The sequence below is a fragment of the Paroedura picta genome, chromosome 4 (genome assembly GCF_049243985.1).
Source record: "Paroedura picta isolate Pp20150507F chromosome 4, Ppicta_v3.0, whole genome shotgun sequence".
Classification (NCBI taxonomy): Eukaryota; Metazoa; Chordata; class Lepidosauria; order Squamata; family Gekkonidae; genus Paroedura; species Paroedura picta.
The window spans coordinates 81,367,949-81,395,128 of record NC_135372.1 but is presented as its reverse complement, the minus strand read 5'-3'; the positions used below and the strand labels follow the sequence as shown (position 1 = coordinate 81,395,128).

The following is a 27,180-nucleotide window of genomic DNA, read 5'->3' as shown; positions in this document are numbered from 1 at the left end:
TGGAAGAAGTGTTCATGCATAGGAAAGCTTATACCCAGAATTAAACTTTGTTGGTAATTAAGTTGCCATTGGACTCTATTCCATTCCTTCAGACCAACATGGCTATACATCTGAATCTAGTTTTAATCAAACATCTTCCTGGCATTAAAAAAATCTTCAACTGATGCTGGCAGGCCTGTGAAAATGATGCCAATTGCTTGCTTTTGTGTGTGGATGCCACAACTTGGGATGGCAGCTGAAAAGCTTATCCCCGAGTGTCTACCCATTGCATGTCATTGACCTTTATGCACGGCGACCACTACGTTGGGCGGCTGCCATGCCATTGTGACGGGGCAGGATGCCCCACCATTTCCCGTGAACGTACGGGAGCAGGCTGTGCAGGGCTGCCCTGGCATAGCGCGCTCACTTGCGCTTTGCACCAGGGCCAGCAGGGTAAGTGGTAGCGGCCGGTAGGGGAGGTTGGGAGGGGCCGGGAGGAGTGTGGGGGGGCGGGCTCCCTCCACATGCTATGACAGGGGCAGGGGGTTGCCCCTGCCAACTCTGCGGCTCCGCAGGGGTGTGCGGTGTCCCTATAGGGACACCGTAGATCAGGGCCAGGCGGGCTGAAAGGCCCGGTGCTGGCAGTTATGCACAGCACCGGCCCTCCCCAGCCCCTGCAGGCAACCGCAGTATCCAGGAAGCTGCGTAAGTTCCCGCATTTCCATCATGCGGGCCTTCCGTGGCCCTGGGCCGGGACATGCCCATGCTGGTGGGTGGGGGCTTGCATAATCGAGGAGTTTCCCCAATGTCTTGCTGCCACCAGTGCAGGCATTCTGGCCCGTGCATAATGGGTCAGAGAGTGTGCATTGCTCTTGGAACATTCACGTTCATTTGCTTAAGATCCTCTCTTCTGGCAATTGTTTCCCAGAAAATACTGCCCCACCCAGCTGTTTCTCCAGACAGAAGGTAAGAGAGACAGGGTTCTGCATCTTTCCCCATGTGGCTGGAAGAAAGATGGAGAGGAGAAGAGGGATTTGTGCAAACTCTTTTTCTGCTCTTTCTTTCAGCTCTTCAGTGAAGCTGCTCTGTACAAACTAGCAGAAACCAGGAGGCAATTTATACATCTCCTGCTCATTGCCTACTTTAATGTTATGGAATGAAAAGAACCAAACCAGCAGAGGAATCTCAGGAGGATTCGCACCATCTGCAAACATTAGTATTGATTGAGAGAACCAGCCACAGGTAAGAAAAAATCCTCTGAAACATGTATGATTATTTTCCTCTTTCTTAGTTAACTGAACAATCTGAAGGTTCCAGAATCTTGGGATTTGTGATGACCCAGTTTCAGTTTGGCTGCTTACCTAAGGTGATGCCATTGGGCCACTCAATGTTTTCTTTTACAAGCACTTGCCGATCCACACCATTCAGGCCAGATTTTTCAATTTTTGCTATGTCACCCCAGTCAGACCAATATAGGAATCTGTAAGAGATGGGAAGTCTTAAATCAAAAGGTGCAGTTCTGCCATTCCTAGTCTGTGGTGGCCGTGTCTTTAAAACAAACTTAATCCCATTTTGCTGACATTAAGATAACTGGATTCTATATAGGAGTATGAATTAATTTGAATGAGATTAAACCTATATTCATAAGGTGCTTCTCATATTCTCTTGTTCAGTCATAGAACTGCAAAATGACTACTGGGTGTCCAGCACCAGAATCAAGTGCTGTGGCTGTGTGACAATCATCAAACTCTGAACTTGATTCAGTATGAAAGCTCTCGGAGACAAATGTATGTGGCACAAAGTGCTACCATTTCAATAGGACCTGAGCAAAGCTTTTGAATTCACAAAATGGAATCATATTGAATCAATCTCCTAAAGCTAGAAACTATGAAAGATACAGAGGACATCCAAGCCAATGTCCTGATTTGTGGGGATGTCCTCCATACTCCAACTTCCTAACAGCCCTAGATAAATCATGTACCAATGTATGGGTCAGTCATGAGTCTTACTAATATTGAAATTCTCAATATCTTGCAAAAGGAGTTTTCACATGTCATAACACATTGTCACAGGCAGTTGCCTTGTGGCAAAATATGACATCTTTCCCTCTCTTTCACACCTACCCTTGTATTGGATCCACTGCAATGGCTCTGGGTTCACTTAAATTAGTACTGAAAAGTGTCCTTCTTTTAGCACCATCAGCTGTGGCTACAGAAATGGTCTTGTTTCCTGAATCTGTCCAGTAGATATTCTTGTGAACCCAATCTATTGCCAGGCCTTCAGGAGAATTCAGTTGGCTGTCTATTAGCACCACATGTTCCGCTGTGTCACTGGCTTTGTCTATGTAGGCACTGTGGAGACCAAAATTGACACTATTTACAGAAAAGTAGTAGTGGTGGTACTGATACCAGAATGGGGGTGGGGGAGGAAGGATGAAAAAGGAAGGAAATGTCATCAAGTTGTAGCATTAGTACATTCTAACTAGAAAATTTTACAGCTCAATTTAAATTCTGTATGCAAAAATTCAGAATCACTACCTTGTTATGTACATTTGCTTTAGTTTGTGTATTAATTAGTGAAGGAGACATAGCTCGTTAAGAACAATTGTTCCTATGGGTCAATTCTTCCATTTGGTTATGCTTCCTGTGAGTACTTCTGCTTTATGATAAATAAAATAATATATGGTCTCCTATTCCTAAAAACAAAACAAATAACGTTTAATGGGGGAAGGATGGTTTAGTTGGAAGGATGATGATAACTCAATTAAAAATAATCTTTCTGTGCTCTGTTATCTTATTGCTTCTGCTAAGGATAGCAGAAGCAAATGCTCCTCAACTAATGTGATGGTGTGTCAGGAGGGGAGAGTTATTTCTCAGAGACAACACACAATCCTTTAATTTTTACTGAACTATGTATACATTTATTCATAAAGTTTTTATGCCACCTCTCCAAGGAACCTACGCATGGCAGCTTACAAAATAACGGACAACAAAAGAGGGAACAAAATAACCCAACCTTCGGAGGGAAGTGGAAGGAGGAGGGGGTGGTCAGGGGTGGGAGACGGAAAGTTGGTCGCTGGCTGGTCACTGGACAGGCAAGCCAGTTGGAAGAGGCACTCAGTTGGAGGAGACACAGCCACCCCGAGTGAGTGTTAAGCGCTGAGTAGCACTTAAGCCATGAGACACACGCCTCCTCCAAAGCCTTACCAGAAACATTTAAGTGGAAAAGATTTGTATCCCGCCCCTCACACTGTCTCAGGGCGGCTACCAAGAATAAGATTAACAGTGAAACTTATAATGGTGGTGTCAGGCTTGAGATGGAGGGGATTTATTTTCTGCACTAATTTGCTCTTCAGCAGGAAGTTCAAGCTGGCTACCTTGACAGAGAACAGCAGACTTTGGCTCCTGGACCACTACCTGCTGTTGGCTATCTGCCTTGTTATAATCTGGCACAGTCATGACTTGGATTCTGTTGATATGCCATTTGACTTCCAGAGAATACAGTAGGTGGCACCCTTCTCTTTCTGGTGGACCAAAAGACCTTCCTTAATGTTATAGTGTAATGGCTAAGAATGTGAAGTGTGCTGCTAGCATTATTATTGCACATATGTACAATGACTTCAGTTGTTCTGTATGCCTATGGTTTGGTTGCCATTATGCATCTGAACTGCAATGAGTACTTGGATCATACACTGCCTGTTTTGTTTTTGCATTTTTGAACAACTTGTGCATATTCCTAAGTCAAAGTGTTAGTGTTTTCAAAGAGCTGGCATCCATTGAAATGGAGTATTGGTAATGAAGAAATCATCTAAGTTAAAAACTTTCAAATATCTAGGTATTACTTTTAGTTACAATGTTAGTCGGACAACACACGGGAATAAGATAATAAATATGGCCAGATGTTCAGCTGCTCAAATAAGACAATTTTATTTCTTAGAGGAAATCAATATGTCTTTGCTGCTGTTAGGATTTTCAATAAACAGAAAGAATTTTCCAAGCTGGCGATGGCAAAAAGTTTTATTCAGAACAAGTTCCTAGGTATAAAACCTTGTTTTCGTATTTTACTTCCTCAGTAAACTTATTTCTGAATTGTTTTTTTCCCCCCAGGGATACGAACAAAGTCTTCAACCCTCTGCCTAATTCTTATATTTTATATACCTTATATTTTATATTTTAAGTCATATAATTTGGGTCTATTAGTATCAAAGATCCATAAAGGTAACATCTTATAAATGTCATTTATGAGATGTTACCTTTATGGATCTTTGATACTAATAGACCCAAATTATATGACTTAAAATATAAAATATAAGGTATATAAAATATAAAAATTAGGCAGAGGGTGTAAGACTTTGTTTGTATCCCTGAAAAAAAAGAAAAAAAAAGAAAGAAAAAAAAACAATTCAGAAATAAGTTTACTGAGGAAATAAAATACGAAAACGAGGTTTTATACCTAGGAACTTGTTTTGAATAAAACTTTTTGCCATCGCCAGCTTGGAAATTTCTTTCTGTTTATTAATCTTTGGCTGACGGGTCATCTCTGCTTGTTAGGATTTTCAAGGCTAAAACTGTATCCTAAATTATATTTGTCATTCCTATCTGGATTAAGAAATTTAACAAAAGTAGAGAGGGTATACAGGCTTATTTTCTCTGCCAAATATTAGGAACTTTTTGATACTAGAACTTGGAGTATAACTTTTAAATACTGGTTCAAAATGTACCTGAGATCTGAGCCAGGAAGTTTAATATTTCATCTAATAAGTGCAAGTTCTGTAGTCATATCCTACCATTTATCACGGGCCCTATCACAGGATATGCAAGGCTGGAAAAACCAAAATAAATAAGAAGCACAAGCAAGTTTTTAACCAGGAGGACTGAACCAGTTAGCGAGAGTTAGAAACACCAAGGACAACTACCATGAGGTTCATGTGTAGGATTTTCATCCATATACAGAGCTGGATCCTGCACAAAATTTCCACTTGTGCTACAGGTGTTGCACAAGCAGAAATGCAAGAAAAAGACTGCATTAGCCTTGTGTGCCAAATAAAACTTTGTATATCACCACTTGCATTTCCATGTGCATACAATCGATCTTGTGCAATCAATTTCAGAGCACTATAACATATAGATAGAGTCTCTTGTGGCGCAGAGTGGTAAGGCAGCAGAAATGCTGTCTGAGGCTGTCTGCCCATGAGGCTGGGAGTTCGATCCCAGCAGCCGGCTCAAGGTTGACTCAGCCTTCCATCCTTCCGAGGTCGGTAAAATGAGTACCCAGCTTGCTGGGGGGTAAACGGTAATGACTGGGGAAGGCACTGACAAACCACCCCGTATTGAGTCTGCCATGAAAACACTAGAGGGCGTCACCCCAAGGGTCAGACATGACCCGGTGCTTGCACAGGGGATACCTTTACCTTTATAACATATAGGGAGGAAAGCTCTAGGTGCTGAACAAGCTCTTGCACAACTGGGACTGCTTATGTTTCCACTTGTGCACCACAGGATACCAGTCATGTGCTAGCAGTGGTTGGTTGAAATTGGGACATTTGCGCTCTTATCACCAGTTAGTCATACTTTCACCATGGAAATATTCTAAGTAGATATTTGAGTCAAATGCACCTGGCTGTAATGGAGGACAAGAGCAATTCAGGTTCCAGTGCACAATTCTGACATTGCTGTATCAACAACATGACATTTCACTGAGCAATTAGATACAGCCCCAGAACACTCATCTAAGCATTGCACTCTCTGCATTCTTGATGCCACACTGGAGAAGCAGAGAAATGGATCTTGCAGTTAAGTGACTATATTGTGTGTTGATGGCTACTACCTTCAGTGACTCCTGAATTATACAAATTCTCAGAGGGCAGGTCTATTAAAGGTTCCTGCGCTCAATAGAGCAGTATTTTTTATGAGAGGTCACAACATTAGCAGTACATAAAATGAAGCATGCCTAAGGATAGCTGAGTGACATCTTCGCACCTGTAGATCTTCCGATAGAATAAATCACACCAGAATATCCTATTTGTTGCCACCTCCACGTCCAAAGCGACAACGTTCTTAAGCATAGGGATGACACGGGAGTAGTCCCTTTTCACCAGGTCGATCTTGCGTACTTCGTGACGGTTTGTGAAAACCAAGTATGGGCTCTTCCCTGCCAGAAAACAAAACCCTGAAAATCACCTTTCTTTCTCAGGACTTTACAGAATAGCACAGATCTAGTTGCTGTATCTAAAGAGCATGCCTGAGCTGGGAGAAAATCAAATAGCTTTCAGATGCACTGAAAGGAAGGGCTTGCAGCTGTTCTCACCACTATGTCCAAGTTGTATTTGTATCAGCTGAGCATAAAGCCACCCATCCCTTCCCACCCCAAACTTGGAAGATGGAGGAATCATTCACACATATGCACAGTGTGAACTTTTTTTTTATGTTCACGTGAACACATCAATCTCTCTTGCAGTGAAATCCACCTATTAAAACCCACACAGAAAGCTACACGTGAGATTCAGGTAACATTGCTTTGCACGTTACACTACTTTCCTTTATGGCTTCATTAAGAAGCTAGAAAGAGTGGTAATCAATCCTCATTCTATCCAGCAACTGAAGACATCACAGGGAGATGGTCTTCCCATATAGATCACAGATGTGTAGGGGGAGCCTGCAGAGTGTTTGGGTGTCCACAGCCTCTAAAAGGCACAGGCAGTCCTCATAGTTGCACAGATTGAACAGAATCAAGTGATTTATTAGAAAAAAAATCTATAGCAGGTTCCATTTACCTCACCACAGGTATAATGGAAAAGTGAGAAGCCAAGAAAGCAAATACATGTTAAGCAACACACACTGAGCCATTTATATCTTTAGACAAAGTTGCCAATTTGGTATTTGCAAGAAAGCTGCAGAATACCGACCCAGGTTGTACCTTTGTATGTGCATTTTTGAAACTAACTTCGTCAAGATATTTTGCGTTCTGATCTTATTTTCATGCAGTTGATGGGTACAAATAATAACAATGAAAATTGTTAATTGAGGCCGGGCGGAAAGAAGATCAGCCCCCCCTCACAAACTGGCGGTAGAGAGCGTCACCCCCCTCCTGTAGTTGAAGATGCGGAGAGCAATGAGTAGATTACGCCATCGCTGTTGCCATTACTGTAAATTATCGGATTTTATTGTCATTTTATGGTTTTAGGGGACGGGGTTATGTAAGCCGCCTCGAGCCTTTGGGGGGAAGCGGGGTATAAATATAATAATAATAATAATAATAATAATAATAATAATAATAATAATAATAATAATAATAATAATAATGAAAATTGTTTTGCATTGATCCCAGTCATGTAGCTGCAAAAGAACAAGCTTTTTTGGTTTCCAATTTTCCTTTGGTTTCTCTTTACCCAGAGTCTTTTAGTCCAAAAGCTGGTCTTGGTACCCTAAGACTTATCAGCAGAATGGATCTGAGCATTTGCTTACCTACAGCTTTGCAGTTTTTGGACAAAGTGTCCATCTCGTAACCCTTGTAGCATTCACATTTATAGTCTCCCTTGTAGTTAATGCAGATCTGACTACAGGCATCGGGATTCTCACATTCATCTATGTCTGGAAGGACAGTTTGAAAGTCATCAGTAACTCAAATTAAGGCCATCAGGGGAAAGAATGAGCCCTGGAGTAAGCCATAATTATGTATGTTTAACAATGAAACACAAGAAATTGCCCTTCCCATGCAAATTACCGCCACATGTCTTCTTGTCCAGGAGCTTGTATCCAGGAGGACATTCACACTCATAGCCAATCTTCAGGTCTTTGCATATGTGGGAGCAACCACCGTTGTTGAGTGCACATTCATTCACCCCTAGAAAATACACAGATTATTTAGGCAATACAAAAAGTTTAGTCCTTATTGTACAAGCAATTTTCAATCACTTGATTTGAAATTTCTTCAGATAATTTAGTAGTAGAATTTTAGCTCAGTTTGTATCTTGTTGGCCTTTTGGGCCACATTTTTCTCATTATTTTTACAGTTCTACAGAAATTGTGCTTTAATTTGTAAGCAATCATGAAGGACTCCTTGAGCCAAATGGTGGGATAGAAGTTTTTAACAATTAACTAAAATATTCACTGTTCTTACACCACCCTCTACATCCAAGAAAGGCATGGATATATAATGGATCAGAAACCTCAAAAGGGACTGCCAGTTCTGGTGGAAGACAGAATGACTTTCCTGGACACCTCGGTGCTTCCAAGGCCGTGGAAGTGAACAACAGTAAATTGTGGGGTCTACCTTTTTGATTCTATAAATCCACTGTCCACCAATACCACCAACAAAGATGGCAACCAGAATTTCCATTTAAATTAAACAAATTTCTATGTCACTTATCTCATTTCAGAAATGTTTGATGCTATTCTATTTTCTCTAAGTGGCACTGGAAACAGCAAGGTGCCTGCTGTTCTAGACACCCTGCCAATAATAGTTTGGTCTAGCCCTGACATTTTGCATGAACAAAGGCAGTATCATTTGTTCCCCCCACTGGCAATAGCTGAAATTGAAAATCCAGTACAATTTTATCCCAGCAACTTTAAACGGCAGAGGGGTTGAAAAAGGTCATTTCCATGCCCGAAACAACATTTTGTTTGTCGTTTCAATTAACCTACACAAAGTGTGAAATAACATTTTCTTCCAGGTGTGAGATTTGCTATACTGTTAGTGCGGCAATCCTGGGGTTGTTAGGACCTGCCTATATGTATACTGCAAGAGAAGAGTTGATGATGTATATTTTTCCCAAGTCCCTTCCTTTTTCTTTCAAGGGTACTTTATTTAGCTGATGTCATGATGCTTTGAAGGACATTTATGAAGCATTCCAGAAAACAACAGCCTTGCTAAAGACCCTAATGCAAAAGGTCCATCCCTTCCTAACAGAGAGGTTATGATTAATGACAGCAGCAGGTTCACTGGGACTGGTGTTGGTGTTGATATGGTGGTTTATGTTGGCTGCTGTTGGTTATTCCCACTGACCTTGCCTAATAGCATTATCTAGGCTGGCTGCAAGCCATTTAGGCCATGCACCTGTTGAAGGTTGCTGGAAATGGATTAAAGTTCTCCATATGGTTATTCCTATGTGGGACAAAAAATCATATTGGGACAAAAAAAATGTCAGATTCAGGATTTAGGCTTCTGGGGTCTGTGACTGAGAGGGGAAAAGATTTTGGGGTTGTAGTAGGTAGCTCAATGAAAGTGTTAACCCAGTGTGCTGTAGCACTGAAAAAGATAAACTGTGCAAGGGATGATTAGGAAAGGAATGGAACACAGAACAGCCAATATTGTAATGCTCTTATATAGACCTCTGCTATAGTGTGGCCGCATTTGGAATATTGTGTACAGTTCTGGTCACTGTACCTTAAAAACGACATTGCAGAGGCGGAAGAAGTACAGAGAGGAGCAACCAAGGAGATTATGGGTTTAGTGCACCTTCCCCATGAGGAAAGACTAAGAGTCCAGGAGTTTTCAGCTTAGAAAAGAGAGGACTAGGGGGGACAAGATATAGACAGAGGTTTATAAAATTATGAATGTGGTGGAGTGAGTTGACAAAGAGAAATTTTTTCCCTCTCCCAAAATATTAGAACTCAAAGACATCCAATGAAGCTGATGGGCAGTAGGTTCAGGATAGACAAAATGAAAAACTTCTTCACACAGAGAGTGATTAAAATGTGAGACAACGCAATCTAGAATGGTACCAGATAGATATCGGGGGGGGGGGGATTCACAGTCAGAGTAGTTCAGCAGTAGAATTGGCTGCCTAAGGAGGTGGTGAGCTTCCCCTCACTAGCAGTCCTCAAGCAGTGGTTTGGCATATACTTATCAAGGATGCTTTAGGCTGATCCTACACTGAACAGGGGGTTGGACTAGATGGCCTATATGCCATCTTCCAACTCTGATTCTATGACGGCCATATGAATAAACAGCTTTTAAAGAGGATTAGCTATAGTCATGGAGGATAGGTCTTTCAGTGGCTACCAACCATGGAGACTGAGATGAACAACCACATTCAGAGTCAGTCTCTAAATCTCAGTGCTAGAAGGAACATCAGGGGAAGGTCTCATCATCTATGCCCTGTTATTGGCATTCCAGAGGAAATGGCCATCATGTGAGACAGGATGCTGGACAAGATGGACCACTAGTCTGATCCAGCAGGACTTATGGGATTTTGCAGCACAATATGCCAAGCTCTATTGTCCAACACCTAGCAGACTTGGGGGTTCAAGGTGCTGTCCTTAAATGGCTCCAAAGTTGGGGACAGAGGGTGATGGTAGGGGAGAGCATCTCTCAGTCGCATGTGGGGGTCCACAGAGAGCTATTCACTCCCCAATGTTATTTAACATCTACATCCCTTCACCCAACTGATCTGGCATTTTGGGCTGTGTGGCCATCACTATTGTGATGATACCCAGCTGCATCTGTTGATGGATGGCCATCTGTCTACACCTCTGTACTCTGGCCAGATGTCTAGAGGCTGTGGCAGACCGGCACAAGCAGAACTAGCTGAAGTTAAATGCAGCTAAGACCAAGGTCCTTTGTCTGGGTGGTGATTCTCTAGATGGGCCAGTACAACTCCTGGCTCTTGATAGAATCTCAGAGACTATCAAGAGCCTAGGTGTGATTCTGGACTTCTCCTTATCCATGGAGGCCCTGGTTACAAACATCACCCACCAGATCTTTTATCATCTTCACCAGGCCCAACAATTAGTGCCCTATCAGTCAGCATCCAACCTAGCCACTGTGATTCATGCAACGGTCACCTCCAGCCTGGATTATTATAACTCACTCTACATAGGACTTCCCTTGAGACTGTTCCAGAAACTTCAATGGGTCCAGAATGTGGCTGCAGGGTCCTTACCGAGACGTGCTGGAGGCTCCATATAGGACATGTTCTCACCTAGCTGCATTGATTCCAGATTGAAGAGCGGATCAGGTTCAAGGTCTTAGTCCTCACTTTTAAACCCCTAAATCAGTGGTTCTCAACCAGGGGGTCAGGACCCCTTTGGGGGTCGAATGACCCTTTCACAGGAGTCTTGGCAGGGCAAGCAGCTTAGCCAGGGGGGGGGGTGCCATCCACACAACAACCTTGCTGGGTAGATCGAAATAGAGCATTTGTCTGTCTGGAACAGCGGAAAAGAGTGAGATTGACATGGTGGAACAAGAGGCAGAACTGAACTGAGAAACCATAGGGGGGAAAACAATTCATATACAATCATGAACAATGGATCTTCACACCATTGGTCAGCTTTGGTTTAATTTCTGTGAAGGAACACTTGCATAATTTTATGGTTGGGGGTCACCACAACATGAGGAACTGTATTAAAGGGTTGCAGCATTAGGAAGGTTGAGAACCACTGTCCCTGATCTGGGACCTTCGTATCTATGGGACCGCCTTTCCCACTATGTCCTCCAGAGACCATTATGATCTAGCCAGCATAACCTGCTTAGGATCCCTGGCCTCAACCTGATCAGATTGGACTCAACCAAGCCTTTTTAGCCCTGGTGGAATTCTCTGGCAAGTGCAATGAGAGCTCTCAGACATTTCCGCAAGGCTTGTAAAACAGAGTTATTCTGCCAGATCAAGATCTAAAAAATGACCTGATCTACTACCCTCCTTGTCAGAACTCACCGACCAACTCAATGGACCATATTTCAAGTCCCCTCTTTCTCTCCCATGATGGAAGAGTGGACAATTGTTTAATATATGTTTTTAATATTATAACATAATGTATTTACATTTATATGCTTGTACTAATTTTATATGTTTTATCTCTACTGTAAACCACCCTGAGTCCCAAGGGGCAGGGCAGTTAATAAATACACTTATAAACAAATAAACAAACAAACAAACAAACTACAAGTAGAGGTTTAACAGGTTTAAGCAGGATAGCCTGGTCTGACATAGCCAGAAGCATGCTCCATAATTTCTATAAATTATTCCCTTGTCTCAGACTAGGTCTAGTGATTACCACGGCAAGATCTGTCAAATGCCCACAGCAGACTTCAAGGCTTTCTCTAATCTAGATGCATTTGTCCATTGATTTACACTGATTCTGAGACACCAGAGTAACTAATGGTTGTGTTATGCCTTGAAATAATAACATCTACTACTGGGCAACGACTGTATTCTGCAAATTGAATTGGTGTTCCAGACTCATACCAGCAATTATTATTATTTATTTAAATTAACTTTACTTTTCTAACCTTGCCACTCAAAGGGGCCAAAAGGAGGCTTACACATTTTTAAAGTGGTCTTTGATATGACAGATGATGATGTATTGGTGAAGTACATCATCATGACTGTGGTGATGTTGTTGGGTAACAATGCACCAATTAATTAGACCTAATTACCAGTTTGGTGAATTAGAGGGTCAGTTCTCTCATGGTTTTTTATTCTCTTTGGTCAAATAGATTATAGAGTTTCTATTGGAGAAGCATAATCAGTAATAATCAGTAATATGGAATTTGTTGTGTGAAATTCTTCAAGGGTCATGGCTCCTGCCTATGATTATCACCCATCTTCAGTAGGTCTAGCTATATCAGGTTGCAGATGACACTCATTATTACTATTGTTTACAAAATTTTCACCCTGCTTTTCTTCCCTTTCCATTACTGGAGAACCATTAGGATTATTATTTATTATTTATTGTATGGCATGTGTAATGTAGCTAGACCATCCAAGGATTGTCTGGCAGCCAGGCAAGGGGAGGTGGATTGCCACTGCTTGCCTTCGTAGCATGACCCTAGTGTTCCTTGGAAGAACTATCACCCAAATCCTTGGAGGTCTCCCATCCAAATACTATCCAGGGTCAGCCCTGTTTAGCATCCAAGATCTGATGGGATTAGGCTTGCTTGGGATATCCAAATCAAGCCCATTAGGAAGAAAGGTGTACTATATATAAATCAATAAAATCAAAGTACACAAAAGCTACCGTGAAAAATTTTCTAATACTATCTGAAAGCTGTGGCCAAATGGCAAAGTGGGAACAAGTGGGAGCTGAATCCAGATGAGAGTAAGATGATGCTGGTTAGAAAAATGACGTTGGACTGATTTGCTAGCACTGGATGGGATGAATTTATCTTTGTATAAAGAGTTTGGGGGTGCTCTTGGACCCAACATTTTAATACAAAAACACCTTGGTGTTATTGCTAAGAACACGTTCCTACTATTACAACTTGCTCATAAATGATCCGCTAATCATCCCTTCATATATGGGGGAAAGGCTGGATTTTGAATACAGAAGGATTTACGATTTTAATGATATGCCCTTTTGTCAAGAAACAGTAGTCAAGACTAATAGCAGTCACCTGTTAGCTGAAAGACAGTTTATTCTTCCAATGTATCCAAAACAAAAAGCAAAAAATATCCTGACCCAAATCAAAGTCAAGAACCCAACAATGTCAAAACAAAGGGAATAAATTCAAGCCTTTGTAGGGTAGAACACAACTTTAAAATTAAATGCTAATATTTATTAAAATTAAAAATAATCTGCAGCATACTTTGGATGAAGGTTGGCTCCTACATGACAGCATACCTTGACCAGGGACTGCTTTTGAAACATTAAAGGCCTTAATTTGTTTTCTGGACCACAAAACTGATTAAGGTCCATAGTGTCCAGAGTATATTGTATCATTTTATGTATAGTAGATAGATTACACTGTATAGAAAAATCTTTGTAACTCTTGTATTTTATATATGCTGTTTTTATTTCATGCCTGACCATTGATAAAGGCAGTAAAGCTGAAATGCTTCTGGTCATTGGAGGCATTGGTATGCATGGATGCACTGATTTTATTGAGGCTATGAGATAAACTTTGGGTTTTTAATTTTAATAAATATTAGTACTTAATTTTATAGTTGTGTTCTACCTTATACAGGACTGAATTCAGTCCTCTCTATTTAGCCATGCTCATCCATGTTGGGTGCTTTCACACATGCTAAATAAATCAATTTCAGTGACCATTTGCAAGTGGATATTGCCAGCTAGCACAGAAAAATCCAGTTGCAAAGTACACTGAAAGTGATTTAAAGTGTGTTTTTTACTATGTGTGAAAGTGCCTGTTATTATAACTTCTAGACTGGACTGGAGTAGCACAGTTTTAATGTTACTCCTATTAGTCCAGAAGCAACAATTAAGCTCACAGGCTAAGTAGGGGGAGCTGCTTTGACAAACAAGAGCTGGGTTCTTTAGATCCCACTTTTTAGTACCCAAAGTTGGTTACAATCACCTATTTTTCCTGAGATTGAGAGAGGTCTGAGCAAACTATGAATGGTCCAAGGTCACCCAGTTGGCTGCACATGGAGGAATGAGGAATCAAACCCTGTTCTCCAGATTAGAGGTCACTGCTCTTAACCACACTGACAAAATAACCCCTGCTTTGAAATGGGTACACTGGATGCCTATTTGCTTCCAGGCTCAATTTAAGGGCCATTCCGCACGACTTTAATATAGCACTAGTCTTACATTTTGTTTTCGCCACTAAAACTGCGTTCCGCATGACGTCGTGAGCAATCTGCAACACTCCTGCAACACTATAGCTTCGTTGTAGCGATTTCCGGGGAATCGGGAAAAGCGGATTCACCCTCAGAAAATCGCTACAGTCTTGCCAACAACCTTGCGAAAAAGACATGTGCGTTCTCAATGTAGTGGTTGCAACCAAGTCCCTCCCCCTGGCTCTCTCCTCCGAACTTCCAGCGAAGCGATCGCCATTTTTCTTCCCTCGGAGTGGTGAAAGCAACGAACCAGCGAGGCTTCATTCACCCAGTGAGGCTTCTCCGGCTACAGTCCCTCCACAGAAGTACTTTAAAGCTCCCCTAAATCCCCAAGCACAACACAGACCCTGTTTGCCAGTTCCCTTTAATTTCAGCCAAAAATCACGCCCGTGTGGGGGGGGATTGTTTTTCCACTTGGGGGGAGCATGGTAACGATGAATCGCCAGTTCACACGCCAGCTAGATGGGTCTCTCCATTGCAACAAATCAACGCATATTCGTTGCAACGTGTGTGTGTGTTTTTTTAAACCTGTGCTTAAAGGGAAAGGGGCTTTTTGGGAGCATAATAACAACCGCCCATTGGCTGTTCCATCTGATTGACGGCCAGGGGCGGGAACAAGCACAGAAAAAAAATCGCTTCCTTTCTAGTGATTCCTGCGAGACCGGAAACCTGTGGGGAACGAATGAAATTCTACTGGATTCCACTACAAATGAAGGTATACGGAACGCCGAGATTCCACTATTTAAAATAGTGTTTCCGCTTTGCGAAAGCAATTGGCAACATTGGCCCTTGTGCGGAATGGCCCTAAGTTTCTTCTTCTTACATTTAAAGCCCTTCATGACCTACATGTCTGAAAGGCATTTTTAGGTAAGCATGCAAAACCATTCTGAGTAGACTCTTTGTTGATACTGCCCTGTTTGGCAGACAATCTGCTGACATTTATCTGTAAGAAATCTCTTCCTGAAACTGCAATGGAAACAAACTTATGGCTTGGCAGACAAAACTTATTTCTTGATGTACTTGGCCCTTCAGAGTTTTATTGTATTTTTGCTGTATTAGGCATATTGTAGGAGCTTTGATTCTTTGAGAAAGATGGTCTACAAATATTTCAGCAATAGATTAATGATAGATACCTAACAACTCTGACATTTAAACCAATTTGATAAGCCTTTTATCTTATGGAAAAGATTGCATACTCAAAATGTATGGTATGAAAATGTCCTTAGAATTTTTAAAAGAGGCAATCTGCAAACATCTGAGGGACTATTTGTTGATCTGGGAAAGTCAGCATGAATTTGTCTTCAATAGGTCCTGCCAGATCAACCTGGTTTCCTTATTTGACTGAGTGAGGGGTTTATTAGATTTTGAAAACTCAGTGGATGTTGTTTACCTGGATTTCAATAAGGCTTTTAACAAGATTCCCCATGATGTTCTGATAAGTAAACTGGAGGACTGCAGACTGGATATTCAGATGGTTAGGTGGATAGGGAACTGGCTAGAAAAGTGCACCCAAAGAGTAGTTGTCAATGGTATTTCATCAGAGTGGAGGGAGGTGAGCAGCAGAGTGCCCCAGGGCTCAGTACTGGATCTGGTACTTTTCAATATTTTCATCAATGATTTTGATGAGGGGTGGAGGGACTACTCATTAAATTTGCAGATGACACCAAATTGGGAGCACCCCAGAAGACAGTGTTAGAGTTCAATGAGGTGTGAACATGCTGGAAAAGTGGACAAATGAGAACAAAATGCAATTTAACAAGGATCAATGCAGAGTTCTACATCTGGGTCACAAAAATGAAAAGCATGCATACTGGATGGGAGATACACTTCTGGGTAGCAGTGTGTGTGAATGAGATTTTGGGTTACTTGTGGACTATAAACTAAATAGGAGCAGACAGTGTAATGCAGTGGTAAAGAAGGTGAATGCAGTCTTAGGCTGTATCAACAAAGGCATCACATCAAAATTGCAAGATGCCGTAGTCCTGCTATATTTTACATTGGTCACACTGCACCTGGAGAACTGTGTGCTATTCTGGAGGCCCTTCAAAAAGGATGTGGACAAAATTGACAGGGTGCCAAGGGGAGTGATGAGGATGATCTGGGGCCCAGAGATGAAACCTTATGAGGAAAGGCTGAGAGACTTGGGAATGTTTAGCCTGGAGAAGAGGAGATTGAGAGGGGACATGATTGCTCTCTTAAGTATTTGAAAGGGCAATGAGGGCAAGGAGTGGTTCCTGTTGGCAGCAGAGGCTAGGACGCACAGTAATGGGTTTAAACTATGTGTAGATATCAGGAGGGAAAAATCACAGTCAGAATAGTTAAGCAGTGGATTAGGCTGCATAAGGAGGTGGTGAGCTCCCTCTCACTGGTGGTCTTTAAGCAGGTGGCTGGATATATACTTATCAAGGATGCCTTTGGCTGATCCTGCATTGAGGAGGGGGTTGGACTAGATGGCCTGTATGATTCCTTCCAACTCTATGATTCTATGATTCAGTTACCTCATGTTGCACACGATGATATTATTTTTTATATATATTTCTATTTTAAGCACTGTTTCAATGTCTGAAATATTTTAATGGTTTTATCTTGGGGCCCATGAATTGGTGGAAAAGCAGTAATGAAATATATATTTTAAATAAAATAGTAGTGTGACACAAACTCACAAACCTTTTATGAGGATATACCAATTGTTATTTATGATGATCCCATTTACTTCCCTTCCTCAGGGGCAAGATTTTCCCTCCATTTTCTTTCCTTTTACTGACAGCTGCCTTAATAAATGGTTTTCTACTTTGCTGAAGAACTCTGGCTGTTCCACCCTGTCACTGTATGATGTTTTAGCTGTTGGCTCAGCTCAGGAACCTGGATATATTTACTGGTCTTCACTTTGTTTTATTCAAGGGCTACAAATAATTAGATTCCAGGTCATTTTACATTCAGGCAATGAACAGAGACAAGGAGAACAGGCAAACGTGTTAATGCAGCAATTTGTTCCTGGATCCTAGGCATACAATGAATGGGAGAGATTGTTTAAAAAGGCGGTAGAAATAAAGAAGAATGAGTGTACTGTACCACATGCTTTTAGGGGCTCATCAGACCAGTCCCTGCAGTCCCTTTGTGAATCACACACTTTGACTTCCTCTATGCACTCTCCACTCTTACACTGAAACTTGGTGGAACTCTTGCACGTCGCTTCTGTTGCATCAGGCAAAGGAGGGAAAGCAGTGGTAGTTAGATTAGGCACAAAGAAATGATGGCTGGACATCAAGATCAAAGAGGATGTAAATTAGAAGGAATGGGATGGAGTTAGGCAACGGAATACTTAGTGGCAACATATAACGAGGGTTGTGTCAAACAGCAATGCCTGACAGTGCTGTGAAGAAAAGCACTTGCCCAGTGGTTTTGGAAGAGGGCCTAAGGATGCCCTTCCCATCCCTACCATCTTGGATCTTTGCCCAGTGGTTTTGTAAGAGAGCCTAAGGATGCCCTTCCCATCCCTATCATCTTGGATCCACCCATACCAGGGCACTGCCTTACTTACCATTAATACAGCCTGCTTCATCACTGTTGTCAGGGCAGTCATGGACTTTATTGCACTGTTTTGCTCCATGGATGCAGGTCCCATCACCACACTGGAATTCATCTGGGCTACAGGTCACCAAGGCTTGAAAATAAAGCATTACAGAAAACTGTAAACCATTATGCATGTTGTTATTAGGTATAGTGACAGGCAATTATGATTACTACTCTCAAAAATTATGAAAGTTTTGGAAACTGCTGTTTTCTTCCTTGGAGAATAGCATCACCTATGGGTAACCTATGGGCATTTTCTGTACCTATTATCCATTACACTGTATTTTATTTTCTATGCATGTACCTTATTCTTTCTCCAAGGAATTCAAAGTGGCCTAACATGGGATTAACTATTTTATCTTATGAATAGACCACGAAACAGAGATTTATGCAAGTTTACTTATGGAACTTCATGACCAGTTAGGGTTTTGAACCCATCTTTATCCACTCTATCAGTACTGGCTCTCCATATGATCTCAGATAGGTCCTGCTGAAAATGGTAGAGGGGGGAATATAATAATGTTTTTCCCAGGCTGCTCTCCACTTTTATTCTGCCCCTTTTTGCTCAGCAGGATTCATGGTATCCACAGAATCATAGAATCATGGAGTTAGGAGGAGCATTCAGGCCATCTGGTTCAACCCCCTGCTCAAAGCAGTATCCACACCAACAATGCATCCTTGGCTGAATTAAGGTGGTATCAGTAGATCCACAGGATCCAAACCACAAAGTTTTTAGATAAGATAAATGAACAACTCCCAAGATGAATTTCAAAGCTTACAACTATATGAATAGAATTATCTGAAATCATTCATCCGAGTACTTCCTCCCTTGGGGAATTGCATTCTCATCCTAAATGACAGAAAATCACTGCCAACGAGTAGCTGGAGCAATACAAAGCAGGTGCTAATTCATGTGGATAGAGTGCCCCATGGCAGCATCTCCTTGGCAATTTCACCAACTGTCCCTAGGATCAGAAATTATGACCCTTCAATAACCTGGAAACAGTGAAGAGGCAGCAAAAAAGAACACAGCAGGTACCACAAGGCATACTAACTTGGTGCAATCCATCACATAGCACAAACACACAATAGGGACGGAGGATCACTATACGGAACCATGCTCTGGCAAAATTAATGTTTTCAGCAATGATTTATACTGCTTCTGTTTATCTTCAATATTTATCTAAATCCACAGAATTATAACATGGAAAGGTAAATTTGTGGATCACAGTATATGTTTAAATGCAGACAGATGCATGAATGTACCAAAGTGTTACTTTATGCTAAATGCTATTATTTACAAAAAAGAAAACATGCATCTCCTCTTGGTGGGAATGCACAAACTCCCTTCAGAGATGTAACATGATGAAAAGTGCACATTCATCTTATAGCATGTGAAATTGCTCTGAATACCTCTAATGTGTTTATGTTTCAAAGTAATCTTTTCTACGTGGTTTACTCACCAACATATGGTCATTGGGGAATTATTAGCTTATTTCTGTGTTTTAGCTGGGAAACCAACTGTCAAGCCACAACCTACTTCCACTTAAGCCACTTTAGCCTTGTTAAAGTTAATGGGACTAAACTAATTTAATGAAAAAAGCAGCAGTTAAAATATTTTTAAAATTGCATGCTTGGGATCCAAGTAGCCATGGGATCAAGCTTATTCTTAATTGTCCATGACAGCCTGTTAGCATGCCATTACCAATCATTAACTTGTCTATGTGATTCTAGTCAAAGGGACCAAATATGAGAGGCATGGCCTTCTGTTTACCACATGCACTCTGAAATGGAGTTACATGACATTTCATTCACTAGCAACGAGTCCCTGCAAAGGTGAATATCATATAGAAGAACAATATATGAAAGGGACAGATCGAAAATTGGGACCCTCTGGGATAGTTTGTTAGGGCCATACTATTTTTTTTAATTTGATTTCTATACCGCCCTTCCATATGGCTCAGGGCAGTTTACATACAACATCATAGTGGATACATGGAACGAGTCAACATACAACATAGTCAATATACAACAATAACAACCCAACAGAGGTTCTAAACAACAACTTCGGTGGTCCCAACAATAACAACATACAAGCTAAACTCCCTAGAGAGGTCAGGCTGCTTCAGGCCATGGAGGGGATGTCAGAGGTGGGGGTGACCTGTGGTCGGTCTCAGGCAAATGCCTGGTGGAGGAGCTCCCTTTTGCAGGCCCTGCGGGAGTTCAGGCAGGCCCTGACCTCTTCAGGGAGCTCATTCCACCAGGTGGGGGCCAGGATAGAAAAAGCTCTGCCCTCGTTGAGGACTGACGTGCTTCTTTGGGGCCAGGGATCACCAGCCAGTTGGCAGTGGCAGAGCATAATGCTCTTTTGGGGGCATAGGCAGCGAGACAGTCTCTCAGGTACACTGGGCCCAGACCACGTATGGACTTGAAGGTAAGAACCAAAACCTTAAGCCTGATCCGGAATTCAATTGGGAGCCAATTGAGTTGTTGAAGTATAGGCCGGATATGAGATCTCCACAGTGTGTTGGTGAGAATCCTGGCCACTGCGTTCTGCTCCAATTGCAGTTTCCGGGTCAAGGATAAGGGTAGACCTGCATAGAGCGAGTTGCAGTAGTCCAGTCTAGAGGTGACCGTCACGTGGATCACTGTGGCTAGGTGTTCTGGTGCCAAGTAGGGAGCTAGTAGTTTGGCTTGGCATAGGTGGTAGAAGGCTAGCCGCGCTACTCTTGTGACCTGCGCCTCTGTAGGGCACATGATGTGAGATCAGGATAATGGTGCACAGGGTTAGAACTGCCTTTTCCCTCTTTCAATCTCCCCCTCCCTTCTGTCTCTGACTCCCTTCTAATTCTCTCCACCAGACAATTCCCCCTTCTTTCCTCTTCCCTCAATCCCCTCTTCTTTCTTTTACTCTCCCCCTCCCTCAGGCAACCACCTCCTTTCTCCTTCTCCCCCCAGACAATTCCCCATTTTTTCTCCTTCTCCTCCCCTCCATAGACAATTCCCCCTTCTCTCAGTGTGGGCCTGACCCATGGATTTAGGTATCTGCTCACACTTGAGAAATACATATACAGATTTTCAGGGATTTTATCTCTTTTTGTTATTATTATAGTTTCCTATTTGAAAAAAGCCTGTAGATTACTACACCAGTATGGGAGCCAATTACTAGCATTTGTGTATTCATCTGCTTCTGTGCTATATAATGGTTCTCCCTAATTCTGTATGTTGGCTGCAAGGAGGCTCTGCCCAGAGAATATTAAATGTTCAGTCCTTGCAAGTGGGAATTGTCCACTTTCCCACAGATGGCTGCTTTTCAGCTGTTCTACTTCTGCGTAGTTTTAGTATGAATAGTACATCTCATTTCAGTGTCACAATTATGAATATTTCAGTGAAACATTTTCTCCATTTCCTTTCCTTGCAGTCTCTGGATGATTAACCAGCTTAAGCTATTTAGCTTCTGAAAAATGGATGAAACATCTCAAAACATTGCAACAATTTGTGAAAGGCACAAAAAGAAATCCATTATTCAGTAACTCAGGGCCTTTCACAATCTGACTAGGAACTTCTGTTGCACCCCACATGGTGTGATAAAGCCAACTGTTGGCTGCTCCAACTTAAGGTTCAGATATTCTTCAGTAAAGCCTTAGTGGGCCTGAAGTTAGGCTGCAATTGCTTTCTACATACAATATTTAAGACAATTTGAAAGCCAATCAGAGATTCTATTATGAGCTACCCAACACAAATGTGATACAGTAGCAAGCTCTCTCACACACACTTCCAGAAGCCTGGAGGCTCACTGGCACAATTAAAATGCAGTATCTACCTCAGAGGTGAGTTTCCAAAGTCTCATTGCCTTCATCATAATCGTGTATGATTTCTACTATGAAACATGTACCTAACCCAACCAAAATATCTCCTAGCTGCTAGTGACAGGATCTTCTGGGATAAAACTGATGCAAATCAAAAGGTTCTGATCTTGATAGGAGGAACATACCACATTGCAGTATGCTTCCACCTTCATCACTTCTTCAACACGTCAATAAGTCAAAGGTTAAAGTGAATGTTGTACTGTAAAGATATGCATGCTTTGGAGTCAGCCTCATTGAGGCTCACTGGGACTAACCTCCAAGTGAACCCACAAGGGACTGGCCTGCATGAGCTGCCATCCCAAATTGACAGGCAAGTCCACAAGAACCCATCTCACTTCTCAACATAATTTAATGTCCTGTGAACACTCACGGCAATCTTGCTCATCTGACTTGTCTTTGCAGTCCTCATCTCCATCACACTTCCAGTTGAGGTGGATGCATTCCCCATTGCCACACCGGAACTCATGAGCTGCACAGGTATTCAGGAGTTGAGGCTTGAGTTTATAGCCACACTTCTCCGTCGATTCATCGGAATGATCCTCACAGTCAGCCTGGTTGTCACAAACCCAGGGCTCCGGTATGCATTGGCTGTTGTTGCACTGGAACTCGTTGGGACTGCAGGTGAGCGGCGAACACTTCCTCTCATCACTCCCATCACCACAGTCATCATCGCCATCACACACAAATATGGTGGCTATGCAGGTCTTGTTACTGCACTGGAACTCACTTGAGGAACAGACTTTGAGGTGAAAGCAAAAGAGACAAGTTTAGAGAGCTCAACGTTAGTTTGCAGAGCTTCTTTGCTAGGCTTTCTGCCACTCCTAAAATAGTCACTTTCCCCTCCCCATCTCATCTGTTTACTGAGGAAAATATGCTCAGATTTGCATGTGTCTATGCTTTTTATGAGACCCCACTGTTCTGATGCATTCACTGGTTAATGGGACTAAACTAAACTCAGTGAAAGCAGCAGTCAAAATTTCTCTTGTCACCTTTATCTTCATCCACTGCCCCACGCCTGTTTTGAGAAGAAGAGCTGTTTTTTTATACCCTGCTTTTCACTTCATCCCCCACACCTGTTTTGAGAAGAAGAGCTGTTTTTTTATACCCTGCTTTTCACTACCCAAAAGAGTCCCAAAGCAGCTTACAAACACCGTTCCCTTTCTCTCCCCACAACAGACACCCTGCAAGGTAGATGTTACTAAGAGAACTGCTCTACGATAACATCTCTAAGAGAACTGTGACTCTCTAGCTGGCTGCATGTGGAGAAGTGGGGAATCAAACTTGGTTCCCCAGATTAGAGGCCACCACTCTTTAACCACTACACTACACTGGCTGACTGGATGTAGTTTCACTAATTCTTGCAGAATAATCTCTGCATGCATGCCAAGGCTATAGCCTGCTTTAGCCCATCCTTTCCTTCACATGATTCTTGGAAACAGTTACAAGATCTAAGGTTGTGCTACCCATATTCCAATTTCTTAGTTATCAGCATGGGGAAATCTGAGAGTTGGAAAGTTTTTACTTGTCCTCACTATGTTGACTGCATTCTCAGTTGTGCAGCTGAGCAGATACTGTGTGGGCAAGTCATAAAGATGGTCACAAATGAGTAGAGTATAGGGCATTGCATGGAAATGGCCATATATTTACTTCATTCATACCCTCCCCAAAGCTCAATAGCAACATTATTTTTATAGCTTGTCCTTCCTGGTTGGCTCAGGGTAGATAACAAATAGGCTTACATTATCCTCTGCTCCATTTTATCCTCACAACAACCTTGTGAGGTGCCACTTAGCCTTGTCCCCCTCCGAAAGGCCCCAAGTAGCCTATGTGGTTCTACTTTGGCTCAACACAGTGCTACCTCAATGAACAAAGATATTGTCAGTTAGGCACCAAAAGAGTGCAAGAAGTTGCTATTCTTCTAAGAAGGGGTGGATTTCCAGCCTATTTCCTCATGTTTATTAATTGAAACATACACAAATTTAATACTGCCTGTTGTCAAGCATTACAACTGAACTAAAGAGGGGGGAAAACACTGGCCAGATGGCCCAAAATCTCTTTCAAGCGTGAAAACTGCCAGGTGGCAAATATAACCGAGAGGAGTCCTAGAATTGTGGGTCAGTAAAACAGGAAGCATTGTGCTAATTTGGAGGAAAAGAGGAGCAAATCTGTTGCTAATAAAAGCCAAAGAACAGTGGTACAACCACCTGGCAGAGGCCAGGAATATGGGTGTTCATCTAGGTACTCCAAATAAAAAATCAGGAGGTTGGGAAAGGCAATTGGTGAATGGCAGAAGAATATCCTGCAGACTACTCCGCACTACAGTATTCTTTGACAGGACTTTGATTACCAAGCGTGTCAATTTCATTCCCTTCCAAATATAAGTATATTTCAGAATTTCACAGCATGCCTTGTTTTGAACATATTAAGTGGGATGCACAGGGCAAAGACTCAGTGAGGTACGCAGGGATTTCACTGCTGAGTTGCACTGATAAGCCCCCTTTTCAACAGACTGAACATTCCCCTGGAAGTCATGGTGAGGCATTTGCATACAAATTAGACTATTTCCAAGCGATAAGTTGGGCTCGATTTTCTCCTCCTCCTTCCCTCTTGGCCTGCTAGATTTAGAACTGAACCAGAGATATCTACCCTGCCAAGAATTCCCTTAGAACACACTTAATAATTTGTAATTTGCTTGGTAATTAAGGGAAAAAATACCTGTTCCAGCAATTTCAAAGATCCCTGGGAAAATGATCACTTCTATAAATTATATTAAATGAAATAATCAGTCTTGGAAAACAGTCTTTTAATTGCTCTGTAGCGCTTTGTAGTTGCTAAGTGAAATAGATATTGCTGTGCTTGCACAGTTCTCATGATAAGCCACTCTTGCTTAGATGTGCTAATAGCTGGGAACAACAACAACAATACTACAGGAAGAGTGATAGAATATTAAATTGGGAGGTAATTCAATATTAAGGTATCTAATTCGGTTCAAATTCTAATTTCAGATTTCTTTGCAAATCAGAGAGTTGGGTGTCCAATGGCCATGATTTGTACCTGTTCCTGACTGCAATGTCCCCAAACTGTGTTGATTAAAGGACGTAGACAAAATTGAAAGGGTACAGAGGAGAGCGATGAGGATGATCTAGGGCCAAGGGACCAAGCCCTATGAAGATAGGTTGAGGGACTTGGGAATGTTCAGCCTGGAGAAAAAGAGATTGAGAGGGGACATGATAGCCCTCTTTAAGTATTTGAAAGGTTGTCATTTGGAAGAGGGCAGGATGCTGTTCCCATTGGCTGCAGAGGAACGGACATGCAGTAATGGGTTTAAACTACAAGTACAACGATATAGGCTAGATATCAGGGGAAAAAATTTCATAGTCAGAGTAGTTCAGCAGTGGAATAGACTGCCTAAGGAGGTGGTGAGTTTCCCCTCACTGGCAGTCTTCAAGCAAAGGTTGGATACACACTTTTCTTGGATGCTTTAGGATGCTTTGGCCTGATTCTGCGTTGAGCAGGGGGTTGGACTAGATGGCCTGTATGGCCCCTTCCAACTCTATGATTCTATGATTCTATGATTCTAACAGTTTTTAGGCTTTGTTGTTGTCTATGGTTTTATGGAATTGGATATTGTATGCTATGTGATTGTGAACCACTGTGAGCCAGCTTGCTGGGAGCGGCGGTATATAAATCTAATAAATAAATAAATAATAAATAAAGAAGGAAATCAGGTTGGTCTGGCGGGACTTGTTAGAGATAAATCCATGTTGACTTCCCAGGATCAGCAAATTGTCCTTCAGATGTTTGCAGATTGCCCCCTGTAAAATCTGCTCCATTATCTTCCCTGAAACTGAGGTCAGACTCACTGGGATAGCATTTACTATCTTCCAGTCTTCTGGCACATTTCCAATCCTTCAAGAGGTCCTAAAGATGATGGACAAAGTTTCCGCAAGCTCTCATGTGCACACCATCTGGCCCAGGGAATCTGAACTCATCCAGTGTAGCCAGGTGCCTCTGAACAACCTCTCTGTCTGTTTCAACCAGCTACCCAGACTCTATACCTTGCCTACTACTACCTAGATGTGTTCGTATTCTGGGAAAAATCAAAAGCAAAATAGGTACTGAGACTTTCTGCTTTTTCTCTGTCCTTTGTCAGTGTCTCTCCATCTTCGCCCAACAGTGGGCCAATTGCCTAATTAATCCTACAGATGTTTCTCACATATCTGAAGAAGCTTTTCTTGTTATAGTGGGTTTCCCTGGCCAACTTCGGTCCCGTTGATGGTTGACCCACAGTGCCTTGTAACTGGCAGATATTCTTTAGAGGTCTGTCCTCTCCATTTCTTGAACACTTTCTTTTTCTTCCTTAGCACCTCCTGTAGGTCTCTGTTCATCCAGACAGCCTTCTTCAATCCCCTACCATGTTTCTGTCTTGCAGAAATAGTCATGACTTGAGTATGCAATAGCTCTTGTTTAAGAAGAGCCCACCCATCACTTGCTCCTTTCTCTTCCAGAATTCTTGTCCATGGGATGACTCTCATCATGTCTCTGAATTTAATAAAGTCTGCCATAAGAAAGTCTAACATACACATTTAACTACGAACTTCCTTGGGCCCCCAGGTCAAAAGGAATTCTAGGAGGACATGGTCACTCCCCCCGGATCCCCACCTCCTTCACCCCATCCACTAGCTTTTGAAATAGCTATATTTTGATTCCTTGTATTCTTCACACAGTCTTGGAATGTATAAACAAAACCCATGTGGTATTTTGAATGTTGGATCAACAAGCATCTCAGCTGTCATAAAACCCCAATTTCATAACAATGGAATATACAGCACAGAAATCCCAATTTGTAGCAGACATTTCAGAGAAAGTGTGAAAAGTTGGGATCTGATAATGGAATAAGGCTGCCAAGAAGCAGCATTGTATAGTGGTTAGAGCAGCCCTTTTCAACTTTTTTTTGCCATTGTGAAACCCCTGAAACATTCTTCAGGCTTTAAGAAATCCCAGAAGTGATGCAAATATGGTTTGGGAACATAGGTGTAGATGCCCACTTGGAGCACCTCCTCTTCCCATCCCCTCCAGGCCTATCATTGGCTATTTTGGGAGGGAAGTGTGAGTCAAGGAAAGGTTGGATAGATAGGAAAGATCAGGGTAGAATCCATTCCACTAAGTCTCCTGAGAAAAGATTTCTTATTCTTATACCACTGGAGGTGCAAACTATATCTGCATTAAGATGATGGTATA

General features: G+C 42.0%; 1 protein-coding gene across 2 annotated transcripts in view; it reads right to left on the bottom strand.

Annotated features, from left to right (window-relative positions):
* The window catches only part of LRP8 (LDL receptor related protein 8), a 224,954-nt gene that overhangs the window by 22,308 nt on the left and 175,466 nt on the right, over positions 1-27,180 (bottom strand). The window contains exons 5-12 of one of the 2 annotated variants that reach the window (XM_077333684.1): positions 22,310-22,678; positions 18,039-18,161; positions 17,570-17,692; positions 7,702-7,821; positions 7,443-7,568; positions 5,958-6,129; positions 2,103-2,330; positions 1,341-1,459 (exon numbers count right to left, since the gene is read on the bottom strand). In XM_077333684.1, the coding sequence (XP_077189799.1) occupies positions 1,341-1,459; positions 2,103-2,330; positions 5,958-6,129; positions 7,443-7,568; positions 7,702-7,821; positions 17,570-17,692; positions 18,039-18,161; positions 22,310-22,678 (1,380 nt within the window). The remainder of the gene's footprint in view (positions 1-1,340; positions 1,460-2,102; positions 2,331-5,957; positions 6,130-7,442; positions 7,569-7,701; positions 7,822-17,569; positions 17,693-18,038; positions 18,162-22,309; positions 22,679-27,180) is intronic. The other variant, XM_077333685.1, reaches the window with a different exon arrangement.